We start from the raw sequence: 26,108 nt of genomic DNA, 5'->3' as shown, positions 1-26,108 counted from the left end.
TTGCACAGAGCTCATTTGTACAGAAATGAAATCTTGGAAAGGTTAAAAAACACACAATGACTGTTACTATATAGACGTACTATTATATTCTTACACTCCATAAATACTTAAAAGTAAATGTACCACACAGATACACATGTACCTGTTGTCTTTGACTGAAACATGCTATTTGCATTACTTTTTTGATAAAATTGTGACTAAAAAGCAACTGTATAAACTATAGTTCCCCTCAGAATAAATATGAGTATATAAAGTTGGCATAGAGATTGCATGTGTTATGGAAAACATGCATATTGAAATAAACATGTTTATTGAAATAAAACTTTCTTGAAGTAACCAATAAACTAGTAATCACTGTCGGGCTTAGTATCAAAAGTTTTTATTTTTCTCTTCTCCAAACTGAAGATGGCTATTACACAGTTATTATAAGAATTAAATTAAGTAACATATGTAAACTACTTTAAAAGGAATAAATCTCTTAAAATAAAGTTTAGATACTTTCCACCCAAAAATTAAGCCTCTAACCTGCCCTTTAACTCTGAAATCTGCCAAGAGACACCATCGACCAGTTACTTATCTCATTAACTTGGTCTTTCTTCTGTACAGAGTTACTCAAATATCAATTGCTAAAATACAAGAATAATATCTCAAATGTATAAGTGTATGTATCCTGAAATTGGTGTATGGTGGAATTACCCTAAAACAATAATAAAGATAGAAATACATTTTTTGAAAATATACCAAACCTTCCTAATACACCGATGTTAGGTTTATGAGCAGCATATAATGGCACGAGCTTCCATTTGAAAAAAAGTAGATGACTTATGCCCTCATGACAGTACAGCAACCCCAGCATAAAGCTTTACCATCTCTCAGTATCCTAAACATGGAATGATAGGTCGAGCTACAGGAGACCGAGATCTGGTTCCACTTCTGTCTCCTACAAACCAGTCCCCTACAGTGGGACCACTGTGGGCTCAGAGTATATCAGGTGTGTACAAACAAAGTATGATTTAGCTAGAATTATCTGCTCTCATGTATCTGGCTTGGTTCAAACCAAGGAAAATTTGGATACAACACCCAATGACCTTTCTCTTCGCTCTTTAGAAAATCACCCTTCTCATGCCCAGTACCATAAATGACGTTTCTTGTAAACTGAAGTCAAGATGTCTATTCTTAAATAATCCTTTATTTTCTTTATCTAATAAGTACACATTAAATATCTTTGCAACACTACACAAATTAGTGCCAAACATATCTACAACAGAGAAAAATTTATATTATATAAAACTCTGTTATTTAGTCCCTAAATCACTCAACAAAAGTTAACAGAAACATTTTTAGCTCAAAATAAAAATAAAGTGGGTTAACCATGTTTTTATGGGGCTTTAATATATCTGGATTACAACTTAAATTATAAATTCATAGAATAACAAAGTTGCAGAGGACTACCTAAAAATTCCAAACCCTCAAAGTTGGCAAAGAACAATGTCTTCCAAATGGCAGAATTCCTATACGATGTTCTGAGGCTTGCAACATTAAAAGTGGAAAAGGCAAGTTTTAATCTCATCTTTTTAAAAAAATCTTTCAAATACTAAAATATGGGTTTTTTCTCTTCAAAATGAAACAGCTTGAGAGCCTTGGTGTGCATGTTGAGTGAGAATGTGTAAGTGATGGTAGAGACCAGATGAACATGCTCATGACTTAGGTTATTATGCAGTTGAACAGTAAAAACCACCACCATGGCATTTTTATACAGCTTTAAATCATTTTTATTCTTATTCATAATGTTGTTTAATTAATATTATTTAATTTATACTCATAATGAACCACTGGTTTAGGATAGTAAACCTAAGATATCCTGGAGTTGAAATAAAAATTGAGGAATTTAAGAATGATGATAATTCTGACAAGCTCGTTAAGATGATATTAACTAAATTATATTCATTCAGTTAAAATACTGGGCCGGCCCGGTGGCGCAGCAGTTAAGTTCGCACGTTCTGCTTCGGCAGCCCGGGGTTTGGCAGTTTGGATCCCGGGTGCAGACATGGCACCACTGGGCTCGCCATGCTGTGGTAGGTATCCCACATATAAAGTAGAGGAAGATGGGCATGGATGTTAGCTCAGGGCCAGTCTTCCTCAGCAAAAAGAGGAGGATTGGCAGTAGTTAGCTCAGGGCTAATCTTCCTCAAAAAAAAAAAAAATACAGAACACACCTCAGTAACTTCAAAAATCAGTTTAAAAATATAATTATGAATATATCCAATTTGGCTTCACATTTTTGTGGAATAAATATTAATCACAATTTTAAGTTTCTAAATTAAATATACACCTAGCTATGACCGAGCAACTAAATCCCTAAATATTTACCCAAGAGAAATCAAAATAAACATCACAAAAGACTTGTCAAGAATGTTCATAGAACCTTTAATTGCAATAGTCAAAATCTGGAAACAATCCAAATTTCTATCAATAGGGGAATGAGTACACAAACTGTGATACAGGCAACAGTAGAGGACTACTCAGCAATAAAAAGGAACTAGTGACACGTACAATATGGATAATCTCTCAGACGCATGCCGAGTAAAAGAAGCTGGATATGACAGAATACATAATACGATTCCATCTGCATGAAGTTTGAGAACAGGTAAAACTACTCTGTGGTGACAAAGAACCAGAAACTGGTTGTCTTGGAAGGGGTGCATAGACTATGAAGGGGCATGATGAAACCTTCTGGAGCAATGGAAATGTTTTATATCTTGATAGGTATATGGCTTACATGGTTGTATACACGTCAAAATTCAAATTATACACTTAAGATGTGTGCATTTCACTGTATGTTCAGTTTTACCTTAAAAAAATCAACAGCTGATGCATTTCTCTTAAGGTACACAAACAAGAACTCAAAACATCAGGTCACGAACAAATTTTCCAACTTTTTCCTAATAGCATAACACATTTACATTTATGTAACATTTAATACACGTCTGATTGCAATTGCAAGCAGGGGGAAGGGTGATGGAAAATATGAAAGAGGTGGTAAAAAATATGAGTGAGAGAAAATCTAATGTATGTCCAACTAGAAAGAATAGACAGAATAAAGAAGAGAAAATGGCTTAAATTTCCCAGAATTGACGAAAAGTAAGAATCCAGATCTCCAGGAAGCCAGAGAAAAAGAAAAGGCATCAGGTAGAAAGGAAAGATCACCTACAAGAGAATGACAGCAGAATTCCCAGAAACCCAATGGAAGTCAGAAGACAGTGGTATGATATCTTCAAGGGACTCAGAGAAAAGCAACTGTAAATCTAGAAGTGGATCCCCAACAAAATTACCTTTTAGGAACAAAAATTTAAAAGATATTTATAAATAAACAAATAAAACGAGTTTACCACCAAGAGACCTGCACTTAACGAAATCCTGAAGAGCCATTCTATTGAACACTCCATCCAGAGCACCTTCTGCATTGCTCCCTACCACCTACTCACAAGCACACCTAATCTCCCTTTCTTGGCTCTACTTTATCTTTTTTCCATAACATCTCATCATATCCTAAAATGTGTAATTTATTTTCATATTATTTAAACTGCCAATTTTCTCCCCACAAGACTGGAAGCTCCATGAAGGCAGTAATCTTTGCATGTTTTATTCATTACCCTATGTTAAGCACCCAGAAAAGCACTTGATACTCTTAGGCATTCAATAAATACTTGTTGAATGTATGAATGAATAAACAAATGATATACCTCAAGATGAAGGAAAATAATTGCTATAGTCTGAATGTTTGTGTCCTTCGAAAATTTACATATTGAAATCCTAACCTGCAAGGTGATGGCATTAGAAGGTGGGGCACTGGAAGATGATTAGGTCATGAAGGCAGAGCCCTCATGAAGGGATTAGTGCCCTTCTAAAAGAGGCCCTAGAAGCTCCCTTGCCCCTTCTGCCATATGAGATCACAGCAAAAAGATGGCCATCTAGAAAGCAAGCACTCACCAGACACTGAATCTGCCTGGGCCTTGATGTTGGACTTCCCCCACTATGCCTCCAGAACTGTGAGACATAAATTTCTGCTGTTTATAAGACAGCCATCTACGGTATTTTGTTATAGCAGCCCAAAGGGACTAAGACAATAATCCAAGAAGGACAATCAGACATGAAACCAGGACTGGCTAAGCAAATAAAATGACAAAACTGCATGTAAATCAAAACTAATATTGTCTTTAAAAATAATAATCATGTGTTACTAGAAGGTCAGATTGAGTCTTTAAACCTGGCTCTACGTTATTTATGAGAGATACACCTAAAGCATAAGAGTATGGAGAAGTTTCAAGTAAAAGAATAGGAAAAAAAAAAAAGAAAGATACCAAGCAGGAACCAATCCAAACAACGTAGCTTTCTTAACATGAAGAAAAATAAGTTTTAAGACAAAAAGTGTTAATAGAGATAAACGGTCTCTATATGATAAACACTGAAAGTTAAGATTCACCAAAGAGATATAATGCTTCTACATTTGTATGCACCTACGAAAAATAGCCTCAAAAGTATGTAAAGCAAAAACAGAGCAATAAGAAGAAATCAACAAACCGTATCTCACAATGAGATATTTTAACACATCTCTCTAAACTATGAATAGGTCAAACAACCAAGAAAAAAAAATTAGTAAGAAATAAAAGATCTGAATAGCACATTAAAAAGCCTGATTACACGGGAATTCACAGAAGTCTGTTTCCAACAATTAGAGGGAAATATTCTTTTCAAGCACATGTAAATATTTACAAAAATTGACCATACATTAAACCATAAACTAAATCACAACAAATTTCAAGAAACAATGTCAAACAGAATACACTCTCTGATTATAAAATAATTAAGTTAGGAGTCAGCAAAGGTAATAAAATTTGGAAATCAACAAAGAAAGAAATAGGGGCCAGCCCCATGGCCAAGTGGTTAAGTTTGCGCACTCCAGCTTCAGCAGCCCCGGGTTTCACTGGTTCAGATCCTGGGCCGGGACATGGCACTGCTCGTCAGGCCACTTTGAGGTGGCGTCCCACATGCCACAACTGGAAGGACCCACAACTAAAATATACAACTGTGTACCAGGGGGCTTTGGGGAGAAAAAGGAAAAATAAAATCTTTAAAAATAAAAAGAAATACTTCTAAATAACCTATGGATCAAACAAGAAATCTAAATGGAAACAAAAATACTTAATAATGAATGATAAAATACTACTTTTCAAAACTTGTGGAATATAGCAAAAGTGGTACTTAGAAATTTATACCCAAAATGTTGATATTAGGAAGGAAAAAATTAATAAGTACAACTAAACAAGTTAGAAAGAGAACAAGATAAACACAGAAAAAACAGAGAAGTTGAAGACTCAATGAAAGAGAAATAAACATTAAATAAAGAGATCAACAAAAGTAACTAAATAAATTAAATAAGATAGAAAAAAAGGTAAAGTTGGTTCTGTGACAAAACAACTTGTTGAATGGACGAAATGAACGAATTAAATCTAATAGGCAATAATTTTCTCTGTGTATCACCTAAATCTCAGCAAAGGCTGGGCCCTCCTGCCTTCACCTCCAACATGAGCCTTGGCTCTCTGGAGTAAGAGCAGATACCGGCATTCCTGACTCACTGGCGCTTCAGGCAGTGCAAACGTTGCTCTCTACTTCCCTACCTCCGCCCCACATCAAAATATTGCCCTTCTTCAAGTCCTGTGGCCTCAAATAACTCCAGAAAAGTTTCCTGAATGGCTTCCCAACCACAGGAGCCCTTGTACCTGAAGGCACGACCTAAAACATGCAGTTCCCTGCTCTTCAGCAGACTCTTTATACACTGGCTCCTTCTAGGATCTTTTGTGGCTGGTCTTGCCCCTCAACCACCTGTAAGCAGCAGTTAACAATGTATCATGAAATAAACGTTTTTTAATTGAATCTCATTGATGATAAACTTCTTTATGCCCTCTGAAACTGTACCCTGCTCAATTTATATGCATGATCCAGAGACAACCTATCTAAAGCAGTTTTCCTATAACCTCACATCTTTCTCTCTGATTATTTTGTATTTTGGTCTTGCCTAAACGCAGTGCTTTTGCACATCACTCCTAAATGGGTTCTGTCCCAAAAGCATGCCCTTAAACAACTGCTGTGAAATCTTTGGCTGGTCTCCATAATAACCAAATTAAAATCCAGACTCATTTCTCACAATGTGGGAGTGATCTTTATTTCAGAAGGTTTTGCATGCCCTTTGGCCTACTGTTCAAAACCGAACTTCTAAGGCTCTTACCATCAAACATTAAGTCTCTCATTTTATCTATAAAGAAATTGTATGGGGCCGGCCCCGTGGCTGAGTGGTTAAGTTCGCACACTCCGCTGCGGCGGCCCAAGGTTTCACTGGTTCGTGATCCTGGGCATGGACATGGCACCGCTCGTCAGGCCATGTTGAGGCGGTGTCCCACATGCCACAACTAGTAGGACCTGCAACTAAGATATACAACTATGTATGGGGGCGGGGAGCCAGATTGGGGAGATAAAGCAGGAAAAAAAAAAAAAAAAAGAAGATTGGCAACAGTTGTCAGCTCAGGTGCCAATCTTTAAAAAAAAAAAAAAAGAAATTGTATGTCTTGATACTGGTCACACAGTCTCTACTCAATGCTTTCTTTTGGTAACACTTCTTTACTGCCCTCCCATCCTCTTAGGTCATCTGGCACCAGATCACACTCTTCTCATTTTTAACTAACCAATTTGGTTTCTTTAATTCCAAACTGCTTTCCTAAAATCTCCAAATAATTAATACTCATACTATACTTTAGCTTTAACTTTGCTTTTTCCACTGGAGAGCTGGTCATCCTTCACTATCATAACCTCAAGTCATCACCGTCTGGGAAACATGTCCAAGGCAGAAGGAGGGAATCAAGATTATTTGGCAGTTTCACTTCATAGAGGCATGTGTATCACGGTTCTTCAGTGACAGAGATAGCACAACATGCTACAGCACACACACTAATAGGCTATGAACTTCATTACCTGAGCAGATTAAAAAACACATAAATAAATGAGCTAAGACCTTGCTAATTATAGACAGCAACAAAGTCTCTTTAACAAAAGCAGGCAACCTTTTTCAATTTAGTTGTCCAATTTGGCTCTTTCCAGGAACACCTGGCCATGATCTGGACCTCTGGTCTTTCTTTCATTTCAGGGCATACATTTACCTTCTCTGGATAAAATTACACTTTTTCTTTTAAATACCAGAGCTCCACTGGCCTTTGAACTAAGTCTTAAAGCAGTGGGGTATAAGAGATAAAGGACTAGAAGGTAACTTAGACAATCTGGAGTCTATTCCTGCCAATGAAACACCATGACAATTGGGAAGGGTCATTTAACCTACATTTAAATTCAACCGTCTCCAGAATGAAGAACAACATTTAACACTGACTTTAATAACTCAGTAATAAGTTACTTTACTTGATGTGAGTTTTTCAAAGCACAGCAATATCTGTTTGACCATATGAGCATACCCACAAAAAGTGAAATTATTATTCAAAATCATAAATACATAACTAAAGATAAGCAAATTGAAGAGCAAAAAAGGCCCATGTACTTTTTTGCTTTTTGTTCCTCAGTAGATTAAAATCTTATTAGAAAGCAGACATAAATGAAAAAATTACAAAGAGTAGGAAAAGAGCTAAGTATATTCTAGGATATAAAATGCCATCTAATCTAATTATGATAGTACTATATCGTAGAAATTCTAATGCCGTTAAAATTAACCTCAATGACATTTTCAGACCCCACATTCAAAAGCCTGTGTTTAACGAAAATAGCCATCAGGATAGGCCCCATTCATATATATTTCAAAATATTCTCCTCATTTGCTCCTAAGTACAGTTAGCACAAATGAAAGTAGACAGATGTTCAGGGAGGACTCTGGCTGTGTACTTAATTCCTCTATGGCTATTTTACTTTGTTAAATTCTGTAGACAGAATTGTTGTGGGTACACCACTTCACCCTTTGTGCCCTCCCCCCACCCCCCCCCTTTCCCCTGGTAACCACCGATCAGCTCTCTTTGTCTATATGTTAACTTCCACCTATGAGTGGAGTCATACAGAGTTCGTCTTTCTCTGTCTGGCTTATTTCACTTAACATAATACCCTTAAGGTCCATCCATGTTGTTGAGAATGAGACGATTTTGTCCTTTTTTATGGCTGAGTAGTATTCCATTGTGTATATATACCATATCTTCTTTATCCAATCATCAGTTGCTGGGCACTTAGGTTGGTTCCACATCTTGGCTATTGTAAATAATGCTGCAATGAACATAGGGGAGCACAGGACTCTTGGAATTGCTGATTTCAGGTTCTTAGGATAGATACCCAGTAATGGGATGGCTGGGTCATAAGGTATTTCTATTTTTAACTTTTTGAGAAATCTCCATACTGTTTTCCATAGTGGCTGCACCAGTTTGCATTCCCACCAACAGTGTATGAGTGTTCCTTTTTCTCCACAACCTCTCCAACATTTGTCACTCTTGGTTTTGGATATTTTTGCCAATCTAACGGGCGTAAGGTGATATCACATTTTCTGTTTTGAATACATTAAAATGGAACACATTATCACCAACCACTCCACCTCACTAGACTGCCTCACACATTTAGGCTGCCTGCCTGGCTCCCAGAAGCATTTGAGTTTGAAACCACTATCCTGCAGAAACATTGTGCTGCAACAAATCACAGGCTTCTAAACCTAGGACTTTCTCTTTCTCTCCACCCAGATACCTAAATACTACCGTTTATCCAAGACCCAGCTTAAATTCTACCTCTTCCATAAAGCTTACCATGAGAAACTTGGCAAGCTCAGAGTGAGTTCTCCATCCTAATTCCTGTAGTTCTCTTGATGGTCTCATTCTTCTAGCACATACAGAATGGTATGATTTCCCTTTATCATTTAATTCCCCTGAGCCAAATACAAGGGTGAGGGCCTAGGTGCCATATGCTCTATTTACTGCCAAAAACCTACTTAAAAACCTGCAGCTGAAGAGCACTCAGTAAATGTTTACTAATGATAATGTTGAAGTCAAAGGTAAAATAGTACTGGAAAGAAAAACTGATGATCCCATGAGGCCATGACCTCTGGCAGAAAATCACTCAAAGCCTGTGCACTCTTCAAGGTGACTTGCTGGTCATGGCGCAATTAAAATGGAGCACTGCCTATCCCTTGGGCAAATGACCCAAAATGACCACAGAAGAGATGACAATGCTAGTAAAATGAAAATGCTCTCAACACAGGAAAAGAAAAAAGCACAATCACAAGCTTCATAAACTTGTCTTAGTTTGCAAGGCAATCTGCATTTCCATTCTGTCCTCTACCCCTCCTTAGAAAAGCACACAAGTAAAAAAACAGGTGCTAGAAAATGGATAGGAATTCTTGTTGTAGTGAGGGTTCATTCTTTTTCCTAGGAAAAAAGACATGGTCCATAAGTGCATTTGTAAAACAGGCACTTTTACCTGCATAACAGGAAAGGTATTGGCCAAGTTTCTCTAGATGGGCACGCCCCCTTGTGGGCACTTCTTGACTCGTCTCCTTGGAATGGTGGGTTGAGATTGTGGGCTGTTTCTAAGTTTTCCCAACAATCATTCTCCTCACTTACTTATATAGTATCTTTAGATCTCTACAATATTGAAACGGTATAATACTATCATTAGTAGTATTTCAGATAACCTAACTCTCTTCTTTCATTATATCCCCAGATAAAAGCTTATTGTTAAAAGTGAAACATAGTTTTAGACCAATGTATGCTTGAAGTCCTTAAATAATAGATTCAAACTTATCTTGAAAGACCAGAAGATTTACAATTAAAGAAAATAACATATGTTTTTCTCTCTCAAAATAATATTAGAATCATCGATTGGAGATGTTTAAGATAGTAACGTTAACTGAGTAAAGGCACTGTTCTAAGCACTGTGATAAGGATAAAAAAACAACATGCTCATACCTCCATGACTACAAAAATAAGATAAAATAACCACACACACCAATCTCAAATAAGCAAATGTATAAGGTAGATAACTCAATTCAAAGAGCATTCAGTGAATGCCCATTAAGTAGAAGAAAGAAAGTTATTTTGATCTGGGCGGATTTGAGCTGGTCCTTAAAGGATGACTTGGATTAGAATTTCAGTAGGCAGAGAAGTGGTTGGTATTCCATCATTAAGTATTACTTATCCCATGAAGGGAATGAGACAAGAACAAAAACTCAGAAGTGAGAACTTTCAGCAAATTCATGAAAAATCAAGTCAAGAAGTATATTCGGCAAGAAAAAACGATTATTCCAAAAGAGAAATAATGGAAAAGTATGTTGGGTCTAGATTTCAAGGGGGCTCATAGAGTCAGTCTAAAAAGTTCGAGATTTAATCTACAAGAGAGTAGACATCCTATAAAGTTTCTCCCAGGGAACAACAAGACCAATGCAGGTATTTTTGAGGAAATATATCTTGGGATGATACAGAGGATTAAAGAGGAATGGAGGAAGGTTAGAAGCAGGGAAGCCAGTTAGGAAGATATTGCAACCATCCAGGCATCAAGAGTGAAAAGATATGGACTTGATGGTAAATATACCAAAAACAAGCAAAAAAATAAATAAATAACAGTGCAAGTATCCACTAAATAAATTTTTATTTAGTACTTGCTATATGCCAAGCTGAGAAACCATGGTAACTATAACAGATATAATCCCTGTCCTCCTGGAACCTGCGCTCTAGTGGAAGAGAAAGGCATCAAATAACCACACTAAAAGAGAGGCAGTTGGAGCAGCATGACAGCTTAAAATGAGAGATGGGAAGGGGAGAGGCAATATTCCTGAGATCTGGAATCCTAGGAACAAAGGCCCTGACTCAGGAAGAATCTTGACAAACAATGTGACCCAGAATAAGAATAAGAGAGTAAAAGGTTGGAAAGAAAGTCAGGTGCCTGCTCCCATCGAGTCCTGTGGGCTCTGTTAAGGAGCCTATACTTAATATTCTTAAGAGCAGCTGGAAGTGACTAAAGACTTTACACAGGGGCTGACAAAATCCAATTGCATTTTTAAATGATTCTGTGAATGCTAGGTACAGAACTGACTGCAACAGCAGTTTTGGGCAAACAGGTTAGAAAGCTATCCCAGTGATCCAGGAGAAAGTGATGAAGCTTGACTCTAGACATGCTAAGTTAGGGTATAAGGGGTCAAAGAAGTGAAAATGTGTAATAAGCAAGTGAAACACTTTGAAGCACGAAAACGGGGATGGAAATATAAATTTAGAATACCCATTCAAACAAAGTTTCATTAAGTAAGTGCAATGTGTCGAGTGACTTGTGGACAATGACAATGACCTGGAGACAAACTCTGGAGCAACAACAAAAGAGCTCTAGTCTACCTGAAGGAGAGCTAAGTGAATGAGAGTGGACAGGAAATTATTAACTGAATGCAATCAAGTAATTCCCAACTCCTCTAGAATGTTGTGTGTTCATTAAACAATGATGACTATGCATGTGTTTTTTCTAGGGCCAATGTGACATATGAGTCAGAACAAAGAAATGATTCTCAAATGATGGCCCAATACCAGGGATTGGTAAATCCCTGCAGATTTTGATTCCGCATATTGAGAGTAGAGCTTAAGAATCTGTAGTTTTAAAACTCCCTAGATGAATCTAATGGTCAGCCATGTTTAGGATACACTAGAATAAAGAATCTCTTAATGAAAGGATCAAGAGGGTTTGGACAAACTCCATATTTCCAGTGAAAATATATGGAGAATTATCAAGCTAGGAAGAACTATGGTAATTTATCTGGTCCAGCAAGTCGACTTCGCTGCCGAGGAAACTAAAGTCTAGAGTGGCTCCATGTTTGCCCAAGGTTCCTGGGCAAACTTGAACTTTAAAACAAACTTTAACTAAAAGGCAGACCCAGACTAGAAATCCTCGTCCAGAATACCCCATCTCTCAGCCTGTCCTGCTCCTTCCACTACTCAAGTGATCCCAGCCTCAAGTCTTGAATTCTAAATCCTTCCTGATATCCAACTATTTACGCAAAATCTTCTAGGCTGATAAGGTAGCCAATCAAGCCTTTAAAAACTCACAGACAGTTTTCCTTCAACCTAATTAAGCACTAGTTCTCGTCTTCTGATCTTACAACATCCTTGTTATTATTGATCGGTGTGTGTGTGTACGTGTGTGTGTGTGTGTATATATATATATATATACACACATACGTTTGTCTTTTCATGTATTGGTTTATTCTTCTGGTCTTAGCTATATATGTGTCAGCATCACTATGTCTGTGACAGGTCATCTCAGGTCATTAGTGCATGGTGATATCATATGAGGACATATTTAAAAGTTCTGACTTAGAATTGGATGCTCTTAACATCATGGGCTGAGCCAATTCCCAGATAGGAAGGTTTCCATCTGTTGTCCCAATGAAATTCTATGCACTGGAGGTATTTCCTGTTGGTAAAGCTATAATATATGGTGATTTCTACACTATATGCAAGATCAGCCAGGACTATTCCAATGATAATGAAGAAATGCTCTTTTTTCCTCCTATTGATTCTGTTCATCACTAAAATTTAAAGGAGAGTCTACAGAGCTGTTGCATACTAAAAACTGAGGGGGAATTTACAAGGATGACAGTACCTGATGTCAACTTACAACAAGTCTCCTGGAAAACCACAGGTTACTTCCATTACGAAATAAAAACAGCAGTTAAGATTTGTTAACGCTGACTTCTTGCCTTATCTCACTTATAACTTTAAGACTCAGCATAGATTTAAGGCATAGCTTGGTAAGGGATTATGGAAAACTTGGAAAGAAACCCAACCTACTAGCTAGAGAATGTAGAGAATTTAGAAGCTTTTCTAGAAACAGGGGAAAAACTAATGCTGCAATTGTCTAGCTAGCAAGGGTTGAAAGTTCTGGATTTAGGGGCCAGTCCAGCGGCGCAGCGGTTAAGTTCGCACGTTCTGCTTCTCGGCGGTCCGGGGGTTCGCCGGTTCACATCCCAGGTGCGGACATGGCACCACTTGGCAAAAGCCATGCTGTGGTAGGCATCCCACGTATCAAATAGAGGAAGATGGGCATGGATGTTAGCTCAGGGCCAGTCTTCCTCAGCCAAAAAAAAAAGAGGAAGATTGGCAGTAGTTAGCTCAGGGCTACTTCCTCAAAAAAATAAATAAATAAAAATTTTTTTAAAACAAAGAAAGTTCTGGATTTAGATAATTGATGAACTAACATAAAGTACTGCAAACCACAGACATTTAAAGAATTCCCATCAAGTTATACTGCAAAGGAATGCTGATCATCAGGCTCAATAATCTACATAAATACATGAGGTAGTGGTAATCTAGTAATACATTTAATTAAGTTATTGACCTACCACTGATTTATATGTAAATTCTATAGGCTTATTCAGTAATCAAGATAGTCTTAGGTGAGGCAAATATAATTTTTAATATATTACTTACAATTTAAAGAAATAATTTCAAACAAAACATAATCACCTCACAGGATGAATTTTCAGTTTTATGAAAAAATTTAAATATATAAAGTATATTTCTTTATGTAAAAGAGAAGTCAAAAAAGTTTCTTACTTCTGTTTACTCATATTTCTATGCATTAACCATCTTCCTGAGAAACACAACAAAACTCTAGATCAAGTAAATTCTATAAAAGACTAATTACTCCTTTCCCTGCACACATAATGCATAGACATGTACACAAGTACAAATAGAACAATCTGAGGAAAACATGTTGTTCTTGTGCTTTTATTTTCTTTGATCTTAACCTACCTCTCACCCAAAAAATACAGTGATTTAGTATGATACAGTTAAGCATTTACATAATAATTTCAAGATGGTGGATAAAAGGGAAAAATGTTACCCACAATGTACTTCAAAAGAATAGAATATATTTATATGAAGTGCACAAAGCAAGGCCCAACATTTCCTTTCTGAAACATGTGGCCAATTTGATGTCCCTATGTGGTGGCTAAAGAACACAAAATTAAAAGTTGTAGCATCTCTTTAGAGTGGTTTTGAACACACAACATTGTATAAAGCATTGCAAAATTTTCTAAACTTGTTCATTAGAAATTGAAGAATGAAAGATATTCACACAGCAGAAAAGGTCTGATTATTTTTCATTTCACTACCCTACACAAGTACTGCTTTACCTAAAAACCAATGAAATTAATTGAAAACTTAAATTACTTTGTAAAAGTGTTGGGAGGAAGGAAAGAATTCTATGTACATTCAACTGTAAAATCTGTTATTAAAGAAAAAGACATGGAAACTATTTCAACAATATGCTTGTGAAAAATGAAGAGAAAAAAACGGCTTGAAACATCAAAAATGTTGAGATCAAACAATACCCCCAACCTCTTTTAATACTCTGAGAATAAAAGAGTCTCTTCCAGTAATATCCAAGGCTAGCTGTTTGAAATTGATATTTATGAAATCTAGACCATGGTGTGCACTGAGGCTGTTTGTTTTCCCAACGTGAGCATCTCCTCTTCGCAGCAACTCTTTCGGTCACGTAGCAAACTCACTCAGTCCTGTGATGTAAGCCAAGAACAGTGACTGGTCAATGAATTAACCTCTTCATTCCAAAGAAAAGTTTCCTTTTCCAAATATGATAGAGATTAACACCAACACAACTGCCTTTTTCTTTTTGTATCAAAACAAAGCAAAACATAAATTTAAAATATGCCATTACTTTATCACATATACAACAAGAATTATTGATAAATATTCTAACAACAATCAGAGTCCATGGCAATAATGTCAGGGGAGATCAAGATGCCAATTTTCAGGAATTACAAAGGATAGAGAAGCATGCTGAACTGCATCATGAATATGTGATCATTAAACTCAGAATGAAGGAAACTCTGTAGGACAAACAGTTTAGGTTCCTTCAGAGAACAGATTTCCTTCAGAAACACAGTCCTTGATTTGCCTAGTTCCAACATACATCAAATTTCAGTTACCACAGATTAGTTGAATAATACCAGTCACTCAACAATACAGTTCAAATTTCAGTTACCATGGTATAGTAACTATGAGTAATTGCACTCACTGCCAGCTCAGTTCACAGATCACTACATAAACGTGAGATGCTCCTCATGATCAGTGACCAATCATGTCACTCCTCTCAAAGTCTGTCAGTGATGGGTCACTGTGCACAGACAGCAAAGCATGTAGCTGTGTTGCCTCCTTGCCTTCCAGTGATAAATCCACATGACATTTTATAAAAATTGATAACCACAAGAGGGAACTGGCCAACAAAGATGAAAGTGAAGCAAAGAAACTAAAAGTGACAATGTTGAAAGTGAAATTCTAATCCAAAATAAATGAAGTTACAGAAGAAACAGTTGACCGTGGGAACGTTCAACACTGCTACCATTCAAAAGACTCCAGATCCACAGTTAGAGGATCTTAGTGAAGACAAACTTATCAACATAAACAAGGAATAGAGTTGTGACCAAAAGGATGAAGATGTCCCAGAGGGGTTGAGATGGCAAACACCCTGACACTAAAGAAACTGGGAGATATTTTCCAACACGGAAAGAGCAAAGGATAAAATGTTGAAAGCTGACCCAAAATTAAAAAGGAGTTTGACAATTCACCATGACATAAAAAGAGGCTCACTCCATATCATAAGTTATATAACAAGACAAGCACTATTCAAACTATGCTTGATAAGTTTATTTTATACAGAAATAAAACACTTTAATTCTTAATGTTTTAAATTAGTGTAGTAGATGAATATTAGTTTAATTATTTTTTTCATTTCTCTATACATTTATAACCAACAATAAAAAGGTTTTTAATGTTTTGACAAAAATGTTTAAAGGTCATGGAACACGTGTAATTTTTTGCCATTAAGACCTCTGCACATTTTCAGCTTGCACAGTCATTTTTATGGCCCAGTATTATCATGCAAAGTATGGACTGTCTGTATGGTGGTAAGGGAAAGAAAGGGGTAAAAGAAAAATCCAGAAGAGCTGGATCTACCCAGACAGGGGAGTGGAACAGAGAGCAAACAACTACTATTTTGATATTACACAATGCTACAGTTAAATAGTAATCTCTTCCTTCTCCAGCATGTCTTCCCCCTAAGTCACAAAAAATGGGCATGGATGAAACAGATGTCAATTACTAAGCAAGGACAATTACTGAGAATTTATATTCCTCATTTTTTTAATATTATATCTTGAAATCCATACATCCTGAAACTCAAGACAAAATCTATTTTTATTTGCTTTATGTGTAGATTAGCTGCTTAACCCAATATTGGTTTGGAGTAACAAAAGACATGCTAATTGTAGGGGAAGGAGATGATAAAAAATTTTCTCCATTTACAGTATACACTGTAAATTACCTACCTAATAACAACTCTCCTCCCCCTCTTTTAACAACAGAACCACTATTTTATTTGAGAAGACAGTGTGTCCAGCAGCAAGCACATCTCACGAGCTATGATATAGTAATTAGGATAATCCACTCAATTTCCTAGGCTCCCTTGTAGCCAGGAACAGCCATGTGACCAAACTGTGCCCCTTCTCCACTACTCCCCAGAAAATAACTAAGAAGAAGTCTATTGAGGGAGATTCTGGAAAACTTTTGCATCCCACATTAAAAAATGATCGAAACATCTGGCACTAGTCTCCACACCCTCAATCTCCACCATCTCACTTTCTTCTCAACTTAAATGCAGATGTGACACCTAAAATTGTAGGGGTCATATGACATCCATAAGGCAGAAGGCATGAAAGAAAGGCCCAAGAGAATCTCAGATATGTTGACTCTAGCATCATTGGAAACCTAAGCTAAAGACAGCAACCAACCACCTCCAAACTTTTTATTACGTGGCAGAAGGCCACGGAGCAGGAGGACAAATATGCATTTGCTAAGTCACCGTAAGATTTCTATTGTTGCAGCCAAAAGCATTCCACGGATTAATTATTCTTACTTTAAATCAAGTGAGTCATAAACGTAAATGGTCAAATACTAAGGAAAACAAAAAAACCACTTTAACTTATTGAGGTAGCAAGCTGATCAAATATTTTTCTTGCTTGAATTTTGATTTCTATTAGTACTTTGATAATGTTTGTACAATCAATTACTTTTTTAAAGAAAAAAGAAATATCAATGCAAGAAAATTTCTAATTTATCTATTTAGCTAACTTTATGTTCAGGCTTCAAAATATCAACCTATTCTACTATATACTCCTTTCAAGATAATTATTTATCTCTTTCAACACTGAGTAACAAAAACTGTGAACATTAGGAAAGTTACCAAACACTGTATTCTTTTTATTATATTTATACACCCAAGTCACAGCTTCTTTTATGTAGGCACAACAAACAGTAGTACCAGGCCTTAACCAATGCTGGCTAACCAAAACTATGCTGAAACTATATATACAAGGCAGGGAAAAAGAAACAAAATACAACTTGATTGAAAAAGTAGCTATTTGTTCTTTCCTGTCATATTTCTAAAAAATTACTATACTTCCTCTTAAAAAATTATAATTTTCTACCCCATCAGCTCATTATCTGGAGGTCTTTTCTTTCTGGGAGCATGTTTAATCATGTTCACTATTAGAGACTAGGGCTACCAAGGTTATGCAGCAAACAGCTATTAAAAAAGCCTCTGGCCCAGGGCCCAACCCTGTGGCCTAGTGGTTAAGTTTAGCGTGCTCTGCTTCAGCGGCCTGGGTTCAGTTCCCATGTGTGGACCTATACCACTCATCAGCAGCCAGGCTGTGGCAGTGACCCACGTATGAAACAGAGGAAGAGTGGGACAGATGTTAGCTCAGGGAAAATCTTCCTCAGAAAAAAAAAAGGCCTCTGGTCAGTATCCTTTCCTAAAGGCAGGGCTGGGTCCTAGTCATTTTTGTGGGCCAAGGTCAAAGACAGTGCTCCATACACACTAAAGTTCATATGTACTGAATGTTAAAAGTATTTTCCTGCCATTTAAGATGTCTAAAATACTCCATTTGAAGCATGCCTGAATTCAACCTTTCCACCTACCACTACCTTCCTATCCTACCACCCTCCCTTTCTCCATTGTAAGCTTCCACCCAGGGTAACTAACTTGGGCGGCAGTTTTCTCTTTTTAGGCTGAGAAACTTTAAAGATGAAAGTCACAATAGCAAAGACTAAGGTGTCTGACTACATCAATGATAGTCATAAAGCACCTGAATATCCATTTGTTCCTCAGCCCTGCCTCAAGAGCAGAATATCACTGTTTTCATTTAAAAATAAGGAAGCTGAGACTCCATATGTTAAATTACTCACTGAATTCACAGAACCTAACTGAAAATGGTACCTCTCCTGACCTCACATCTCTCTTTCACCACTCCATGGCAAAACTTCTCAAAAGTTATCTCTACCCTTGTTCTCCCTGATCAACCCACTCCACAATGGTCTGCAATCCACTATGTCACAGAAACTGTCCTAATCCAGGTACACAGGCTCCAGGTCCTAAATCCAACAGCCAGTCCTCTGTCCTCTTAGCTGTTTACTCCGCAGCACTTAACCCAAGTGATGACTGACTAAAACACTCCCTCTCGGCTTCCTAGACGTTGTCCTGGTGATAGCTCTGCCTCACTGGCTGCTCCGTTTTCTCCTTTGCTGGTTTCTCATCCTTCCAACTTGCACATGTTGAACTGTCTCAGGGTTCAGTTTTCAGATCTCTATCTACTCTCACTCCTAAGTGAACTCATCTAGCCATATGAATTTATATTCCTTTTAATACCAATAATTTCCAAATGGGAATCTCCCTCCCAACCTACCTATAAGCTTCAAACTCATATAACCAACTCCACAGTTAATCTTTCCTCCTGCCCTATCAAGTGTATTTTTTTGGAAATCCTCTTAACTAGGATAAGTGGTTGGTTGAAATTTTCAAAAGTTGAAAATTCTCTGGATAAAGCAGAGAATCATTTTTTAAAATAAGTAAATAAATAAAGGACACCTACCTTAAACATTTTATTTTATTTAAAACACAAAGGTTCATTCATTAGCCAATCTTTTCATATAAGACCAAAGCCTTTTCTTTGAATGTGGGACCACAAATAAATGTTCCATATCATCTTTATTTCATAAACTATAACGCACTGAATGTCCTATGATTTCAAGTTTCATTTTATCTAAAACAGAACAAGAACATAAAGACATTAACACTGCACTCTAAATGCAGAATGTTTATGGATTTTTTGACTTTTCTCAATCTTTTAGAGCTGGCTTGCGCATATGTAATTCTACAGCAATTTTTAACAAACCAACTTTAGGGAGCTGACCCGGTGGCACAGTGGTTAAGTGTACATGTTCTGCTTCTCTAGCAGCCCGAGGTTCGCCGGTTCAGATCCTGGGTGCGGACATGGCACCACTTAGCACACCATGCTGTGGTAGGCGTCGCACATATAAAGTAGAGCAAGATGGGCACAGATGTTGGCTCAGGGCCAGGCTTCCTCAGCAAACAGAGGAGGACTAGCAGTAGTTAGCTCAGGGCTAAGCTTCCTCAAAAAAAATAAAAATTAAAAAAAAAAAACCAACTTTACTTTTTCAAATTAGTTTTCAAGCAAACAATTCTCTCAGTTTTTGAACCGACAACTCTCTTTTTAATGCAATATTCATCAGCTTATATGATTTAATGAATTATGTAATTACAATGATAAAAACAATGAGCACAAGGCAGCTCTTGGTGGCATGAAATTCAACTGAAAGGAGCAGAGAAACATGGCAAACTAAAGATGGTCTATTAGCTTTGGGTGTTTAGGGTACTGTGGTGGATATCAAGTAACATGTTTTTTGGTGAAAATGGAAAGCACTGGTTAATCTGAATCTATTAAGGGGATATGGCCTAAGAAAGTTCTTGATTTCCACTCTATCACCATGAAGCCATACCTTCTCTCGGCCTCCTCACATCAGTAAATGGGAATCCACCCGCTAAAGCTAAAACCTTTAATTCCTCTCTCTTCTTCACCAATATCTAAGGCATCAATTCCTGTCTTTCCAGGAAGTCCCAAAATATATCCTAGATACATTCGCTTCTCTCTATCTCCATCTCTATTGCCCACAGTGCAAGTTATTATCATCTCCCAACTGTAATAACTTCCTAACTAGCCTCCTCGCTTCGGTTCTTGCCTCTCCCTTCAATCCATTCTCCACATAGCAACCCAAGAGAACTCTGTAAAATGTAAATGAGACAGCACTGCTTCTCTGCTTTTAACTCTTCAATGGCTACTCATTATTCAAGAAATAAAATTGAAACTCCTTGCCATGGTCTACCAGATCCTAAAGAAGCTAGCACCTACCTACCTCTCCAGCTTCAGATCATACCATTCTCCTCTTTCCCACTCTGCTTAGGCACACTGACCCTCTTCCCCATTCCTCCAACATGCCAAATCCCCACTAGAGCCGCTGCACATGCAGTTCTATTCTGCCTGAACAGTCTTCCACTGACTCTTCATAAAACTCATTTCTAATTTTTCAGATGTCACCTCAAATGTTATGCATCCTCAGAGAGGTCTCTGTCAATCATCCTAACTAAAACAGTCTTCCTTTGAGTCTCCCTTCTCTCTCACATTTAAGTTACTCTATATCACATCATCTTCTTTTTCCTTTCCTTGATAACAGTTACCAAATACAGTAACTATCTTACTTAATTACATGCTTACATTTTTCTGTTTCTATCCACTAAAATGTAAAGTTTCATTAGTGCATAAATCTCCTCCATCTTATTCACCAGTTTTCTTACTACCCAGCTCAATACCAAGAGTAGCTGCTTAATTAATATTTTCTGAATTAAAAAATGAACCTTCTGAATAAGATCAGCTGAAGACATTCTCTATGAGATCAACTGATATTTCTATGCATAAAAATCCTAAACTGATATCCATGAAAAAAAATCTGTACATGAATGTTCACAGCAGCTTCATTCACAATAATAAAAAATTGGAAACAAACCAAATGTCCATCAACAGGAGAATAGTTAGACAAATTACAATATATTCATACTAGAGAATATTATTCAGTAATAAAAAAGAATGAACCAGTAATACAATGTTTCAAAAACAAATTGTAAAAGAAACCAAACACAAAGAGTACATTTCATATGATTCCAATTATGTAAAGTTTAAGAGCAAGACAAAATATCTATGGCCATACAAATCAGAGCAGTGGTTGCTGGTAGAAGGTGGAGATTGGCTGGAAGGAAGCACAAACGAATTGGATGTTCTACAAATTGATAGGTGTATGGGTTACACAAGTGTACACATTTATGAAAATGATTAAATTTCTCTGTATGCAAATTTTATCACAAATTTTTAAAAGGACAAAAGTCCTAAATTTGCTCATTCACATATCACATGGAATGAAGAAACCTGAGATACAGAACCACACTACTATCTACCTTCACCAAGATCTACTTATTAATTTGTTCATTTGCCTCCTAAACTGCTAGTCTTGTCTGGCAGAAAAACAAAAAGTTTGGACCAAAATATTTGATTAAGTGTCCTACGTGGCAACATACTGAGAAAATACCCATCTATATCAAAGACGATTTATTATGCATTTATATATGAGTAAAACATATAAAACTATGATAAAAAGCAAAAACCTTTATATAAGCAATTATAGGAAAACTAACCAATAAAGAACAATAATTATATGCCAAAGTATAGACAAATGACTGTGACGTGAGATGTCCATAATGAACTGTGTGCTAACAGACCCCCAAGCCATACATTGAGCAAGAATGCTGTGGTTTTCAACCTCTTTCTATCCCCCAAAACACCTAGGAAATGCCCCCAATGCCACTCATGATGGCATACTAATGTGTAAAATGCAAACAAAGAAATGTATAAGAATGAGAAACAGAGACATGTAATTAGAGTATATAAAAAACCTACATGAATCCAATGTACACATTTCCTTATAACACACTCTACCCCCAAAATGGCCATGTTAAGAATCACTATCCAGAGTTGCAAAGAGTGAAACAGAGCCCATAAGCCACGTGTAGCTTTTGAGCACTTGGTGAGGGCAAGTGAAACTGAGTTTTTGATTTTATTAAATTTTAATTTTAAAATAGATATTCAATTCAATTATTGGAAAGTCTTAAGTATGTTTGGAATAACTTGTTACGTAAACCTACTTTTTCAACTGTTAATTTTATGAAATATAAATATAAACCAAACACTTCCAATGAAAATTTAGTGTCACAATTGAGATGTGCTATAAGTGTGCTATACACACTGGTTTTGAAGACTTCATACAAAAGAAAAGAAAGTAAAATAGTTCACTAATAATGTTTTCATTGATTACATTTTTGAAGTGATATGTTAGATTCACTGGTTTAAATAAAATAATTATTAAAATTAATTTCAGTTTCTTTTTACTTTTTTATTTTTAAAGATTGGCACCTGGGCTAACAACTGTTGCCAATCTTCCTTTTTTTTTCTTTTTTTCCTTAAAGATTGGCACCTGGGCTAACAACTGTTGCCAATCTTTTTTTCTGCTTTATCTCCCCAAATCCGCCCTGTACATAGTTGTATATCTTAGTTGCAGGTCCTTCCAGTTGTGGGATGTGGGACGCCGCCTCAACGTGACCTGACAAGCAGTGCTATGTCCGCGCCCAGGATCCAAACCCTGGGCCACCGCAGCAGAGCGCGCGAACTTAACCACTCAGCCACGGAGCCAGCCCCTCTTTTTACTTTTTTAAATGTAGGTACTGGAAAACTTAAAGTACATATGTGGCACGCATTACATTTCTACTGGACAGTACTATTCTAAAGCTTAAAAAGTACATACGTGGCAGGTATTATATTTCTACTGGATAGTACTACTCTAAAGCTTATACATCTAAATGTAGATTAAAGCTATCATTACAATACATTAGTGATTAATATTTCAAACACTTCCTGACCTTTTCGCTTGATTGTCTTCTTTTCTTTAGTTGAATGAAATCTGTTTCCACCCTTTCTGCCAGCTCTAGTTTCCTCTTGTTTCTTTTAAATGCAGCTAAACTGAACCCTAAAAAAGAAACATTAAAAATAACATTTGAAAAATATTAGAACAAGGGGCAGATGAGATATGCTGAAGAGCCTTCTCAGGACAAAATCCTTAAGAATGTTGCATAAAGGGTTAAAAAAAAATTCTTTTCAACGTACACTGAGGTGGTAGGAGAATAAGAGAAATAATCTAAGGTTAAAAAATTAAGAAAAAGGTCAAATCCAGCGAGACAGCTGAGTCCTGAAGGTAAATGCTACCTAGGGGAATCTGCTAATGCACGCCACTGCCAATTTGGGTTCTGAAGGTCTCTGTGCATAAGGGACAAGAGATAAAACCTGGAGACAATGCAGCATAAGAAAACATATTGGAGATTATCCATGAAAAAAGGAAGAAACCCCAAAGGGTGATATGTCCAGTAAAAGGAAAAACTAGAAAAAGCCACCATATACAAAGAAACAGGAAACTTGTAAGTCTAAGCATTAGCTATAAATGTAAGGGAGAAAAGGTCTCTAGAAAATTCATGCCCAAGAAGGGCATTCAGATAGGTTTAGAGGAGAATTCATATTACCTGTGTGGCCTGAAAAAAAACAAAACCAAAAATGATCTCGGTGTGGTAGTGCTTCAAAAATCCATCAAACACAAATGCAAATACTCCCTGGAAAAACACACCTTAATTTAACAGACGTTAGAGAATTCCTGTTCCAGTTAACAGGAGTTCATAGTTCTTTAAAAAAATTCATAAAACACATGAGAAATAAACTATCAAGAATAAAAGAATAAAAAGTCAGCCAAAAACATAATCTGATCTGCAAAGACCTCAGATACTGGAATACTTAGATAAGAATATAAAACATCTTTATGCCCATAGAAATAAAAGGAAGATATTGAAAATATAACTAAGGAACAACAGATGATAAAATGACCAAGCAGACTTGAAAAAGTACCAAATAAAGCTTCTAAAACTAAAAAAATATAATAATTGAAATTTTAAATTTTGATATGCAGATTTAAACAGCCAATTAGATTCAGCTGATAAGGGAAATTATAAACTGGACTATAATGCCAAAAAGATTACCAAAGTTTTCTGGTAATGTCAGACTAAATTATTCAGAGTAATTCTCCCACTGAACATTACTAAAAATGCTGAATATGAAAAACACCATACTAAAAGCATTAAGAAACTTATAAAAAGTATCAAGCTAAATTCTGGGGGTAAACTGAGGACTAAAGCTAGTATTACTGCATCATGAGCATCTGCCAACGCTAGCACACTTGAGTTTGTTTAAATGGCAGCAAGGAAAGCCATAAGTCAGGCCCAGAGCCCATTAAATGTGGGGAGTTTTATAGGAGACACTTCCCACAATAAGCTGGAGATTGAAAGGGCTAAAAACACCCCTTAAGGCTGATCTAGAACTACACAAGTCCATCCCACCCTCTATCCCAATACCAAGTGCATTCAGGCAAGATTGTCTTAGATCATAGCAGAATAGGAAAAGAAAAAAGAAGATAAAGAACAGGAAGGAAGAAGGAGGGGTGGAAAGGAGGAATTGAGAGAAAAAAAGAAAAGAAAAAAACTATCACTGAGAAGTTTTGGGTTGACTGGGGCACCTGCAGAGATTTGCAAACATGTAGCCTGGGTAGGTCAGGGAATGTTAAGCTTTGAACTAAGTTTAAGACAGATTCCAATTAACACTGTGTGAAATAACAGAAAAAAAAAAATACATATATATATATATATATATATATATATGTATATATATATGTATGTGTGTATATATATGTATGTATGTATATGTATGTGTGTGTGTGTGTATATATATATATATATATATATATATATATGTATGTATGTATATATATAGGTCACTGCCTGTGGTTCCTGGCACAGAGTTCTTAAAATCCTTGTAATTTCCTAAGTGATAAGAGCACTATGAGTAACCTTTTTTTTTCCCTGATGAAGATTAGCCCAGAGCTAACATCTGTGCCAGTCTTCCTCCATTTTAAATGTGGGTCACTGCCACAGTATGGCTGACAACTGATGTAGGTCCACACCTAGGATCTGAACCCGTGAATCCGGGCCACCAAAGTGGAACATGCCAAACTTAACTACTATGCCAATAGGGCCAGCCCCCACGAGCATCTTTTGTTCTAATATTTGGTCTCTTCTCTCTTTTTTTTTTTCTTTTTTGGAGAGGAAGACTAGCCCTGAGCTAACATCTGTTACCAATCTTTCTCTTTTTGCTTGAGGAAGATTGTCCCTGCGCTAACATCTGTACCAATCTTCCTCTATTTTATGTGTGGGACACTGCCACAGCATGGCTTGAGGAGCAGTGTGTAGGTTCGCACCCAGGACCCGAACCCATGAACCCTGGGCCACCAAAGTGGAGCATGCAAAGCCAGTACACCACCAGGCTGTCTCCCATGAGCATCTTTTGTGCTAATATTTGGTCTTTGACCCCAGTTCCTGACATGGAGCTTCTAAATCCCTTGGAATTTCCTGGGTGATAGAAATGTCTTTTGTTCTTTTGAGGCAACTCTTGGTGGGCTCCTGGATAGCTTCAGGATGGGAGATGGTCACCAGAAAGACCAAGACATGATTAGAAGATTGAAACTTTCAGCCCCATCCCCAGCATCTGGGAAGGAGAGAGGGACTGGAGGTTGAACTAATGACTGAACATGTCTACATGATGAAGCCTCCATAAAAATCCCAAAAGTACAGCGTTCAGAGGGCTTCCAGGTAACTGAACACATCTAACATGCTGGGAGGGAGATGTACTCAACTCCATGAAAACAGACACTCCTGTGCCCAGAACACTTCCAGACCTCGCCTTATCGCTATTGCTTCATCTGGCTGTTCATTCATATCCTTTAACATCCTTTTGTATTAAACTGGTATTCTAGTAAGTAAAATGTTTCCCTGAGTGCTGTGAGTCACACTAGCAAATTAATCAAACCCAAGGAGGGAGTTCTCTGATTTATAGCCAGTCAGAAGCACACAGACAACCTGGACTTGCAATTGGCATCTAAAGCGGGAGAGAGGCAGTCCTATGGGACTGAGCA

At 36.9% G+C, this 26,108-nt stretch overlaps 1 protein-coding gene across 12 annotated transcripts in view; it reads right to left on the bottom strand.

Annotated features, from left to right (window-relative positions):
• The window catches only part of TASP1 (taspase 1), a 244,078-nt gene that overhangs the window by 147,252 nt on the left and 70,718 nt on the right, over window positions 1-26,108 (bottom strand). For all 12 annotated transcript variants that reach the window (XR_011430799.1, XR_289232.4, XM_001492241.6 and 9 more), the window contains one exon: window positions 22,963-23,069. Coding sequence is in view for 10 of the 12 variants with exons in the window: in XM_001492241.6 (XP_001492291.1) it covers window positions 22,963-23,069 (107 nt within the window). In the remaining 2 variants the exon portion in view is untranslated. The remainder of the gene's footprint in view (window positions 1-22,962; window positions 23,070-26,108) is intronic.

Source organism: Equus caballus, chromosome 22, assembly GCF_041296265.1.
Source record: "Equus caballus isolate H_3958 breed thoroughbred chromosome 22, TB-T2T, whole genome shotgun sequence".
Classification (NCBI taxonomy): Eukaryota; Metazoa; Chordata; class Mammalia; order Perissodactyla; family Equidae; genus Equus; species Equus caballus.
This window is presented reverse-complemented; position numbering and strand designations above follow the sequence as displayed.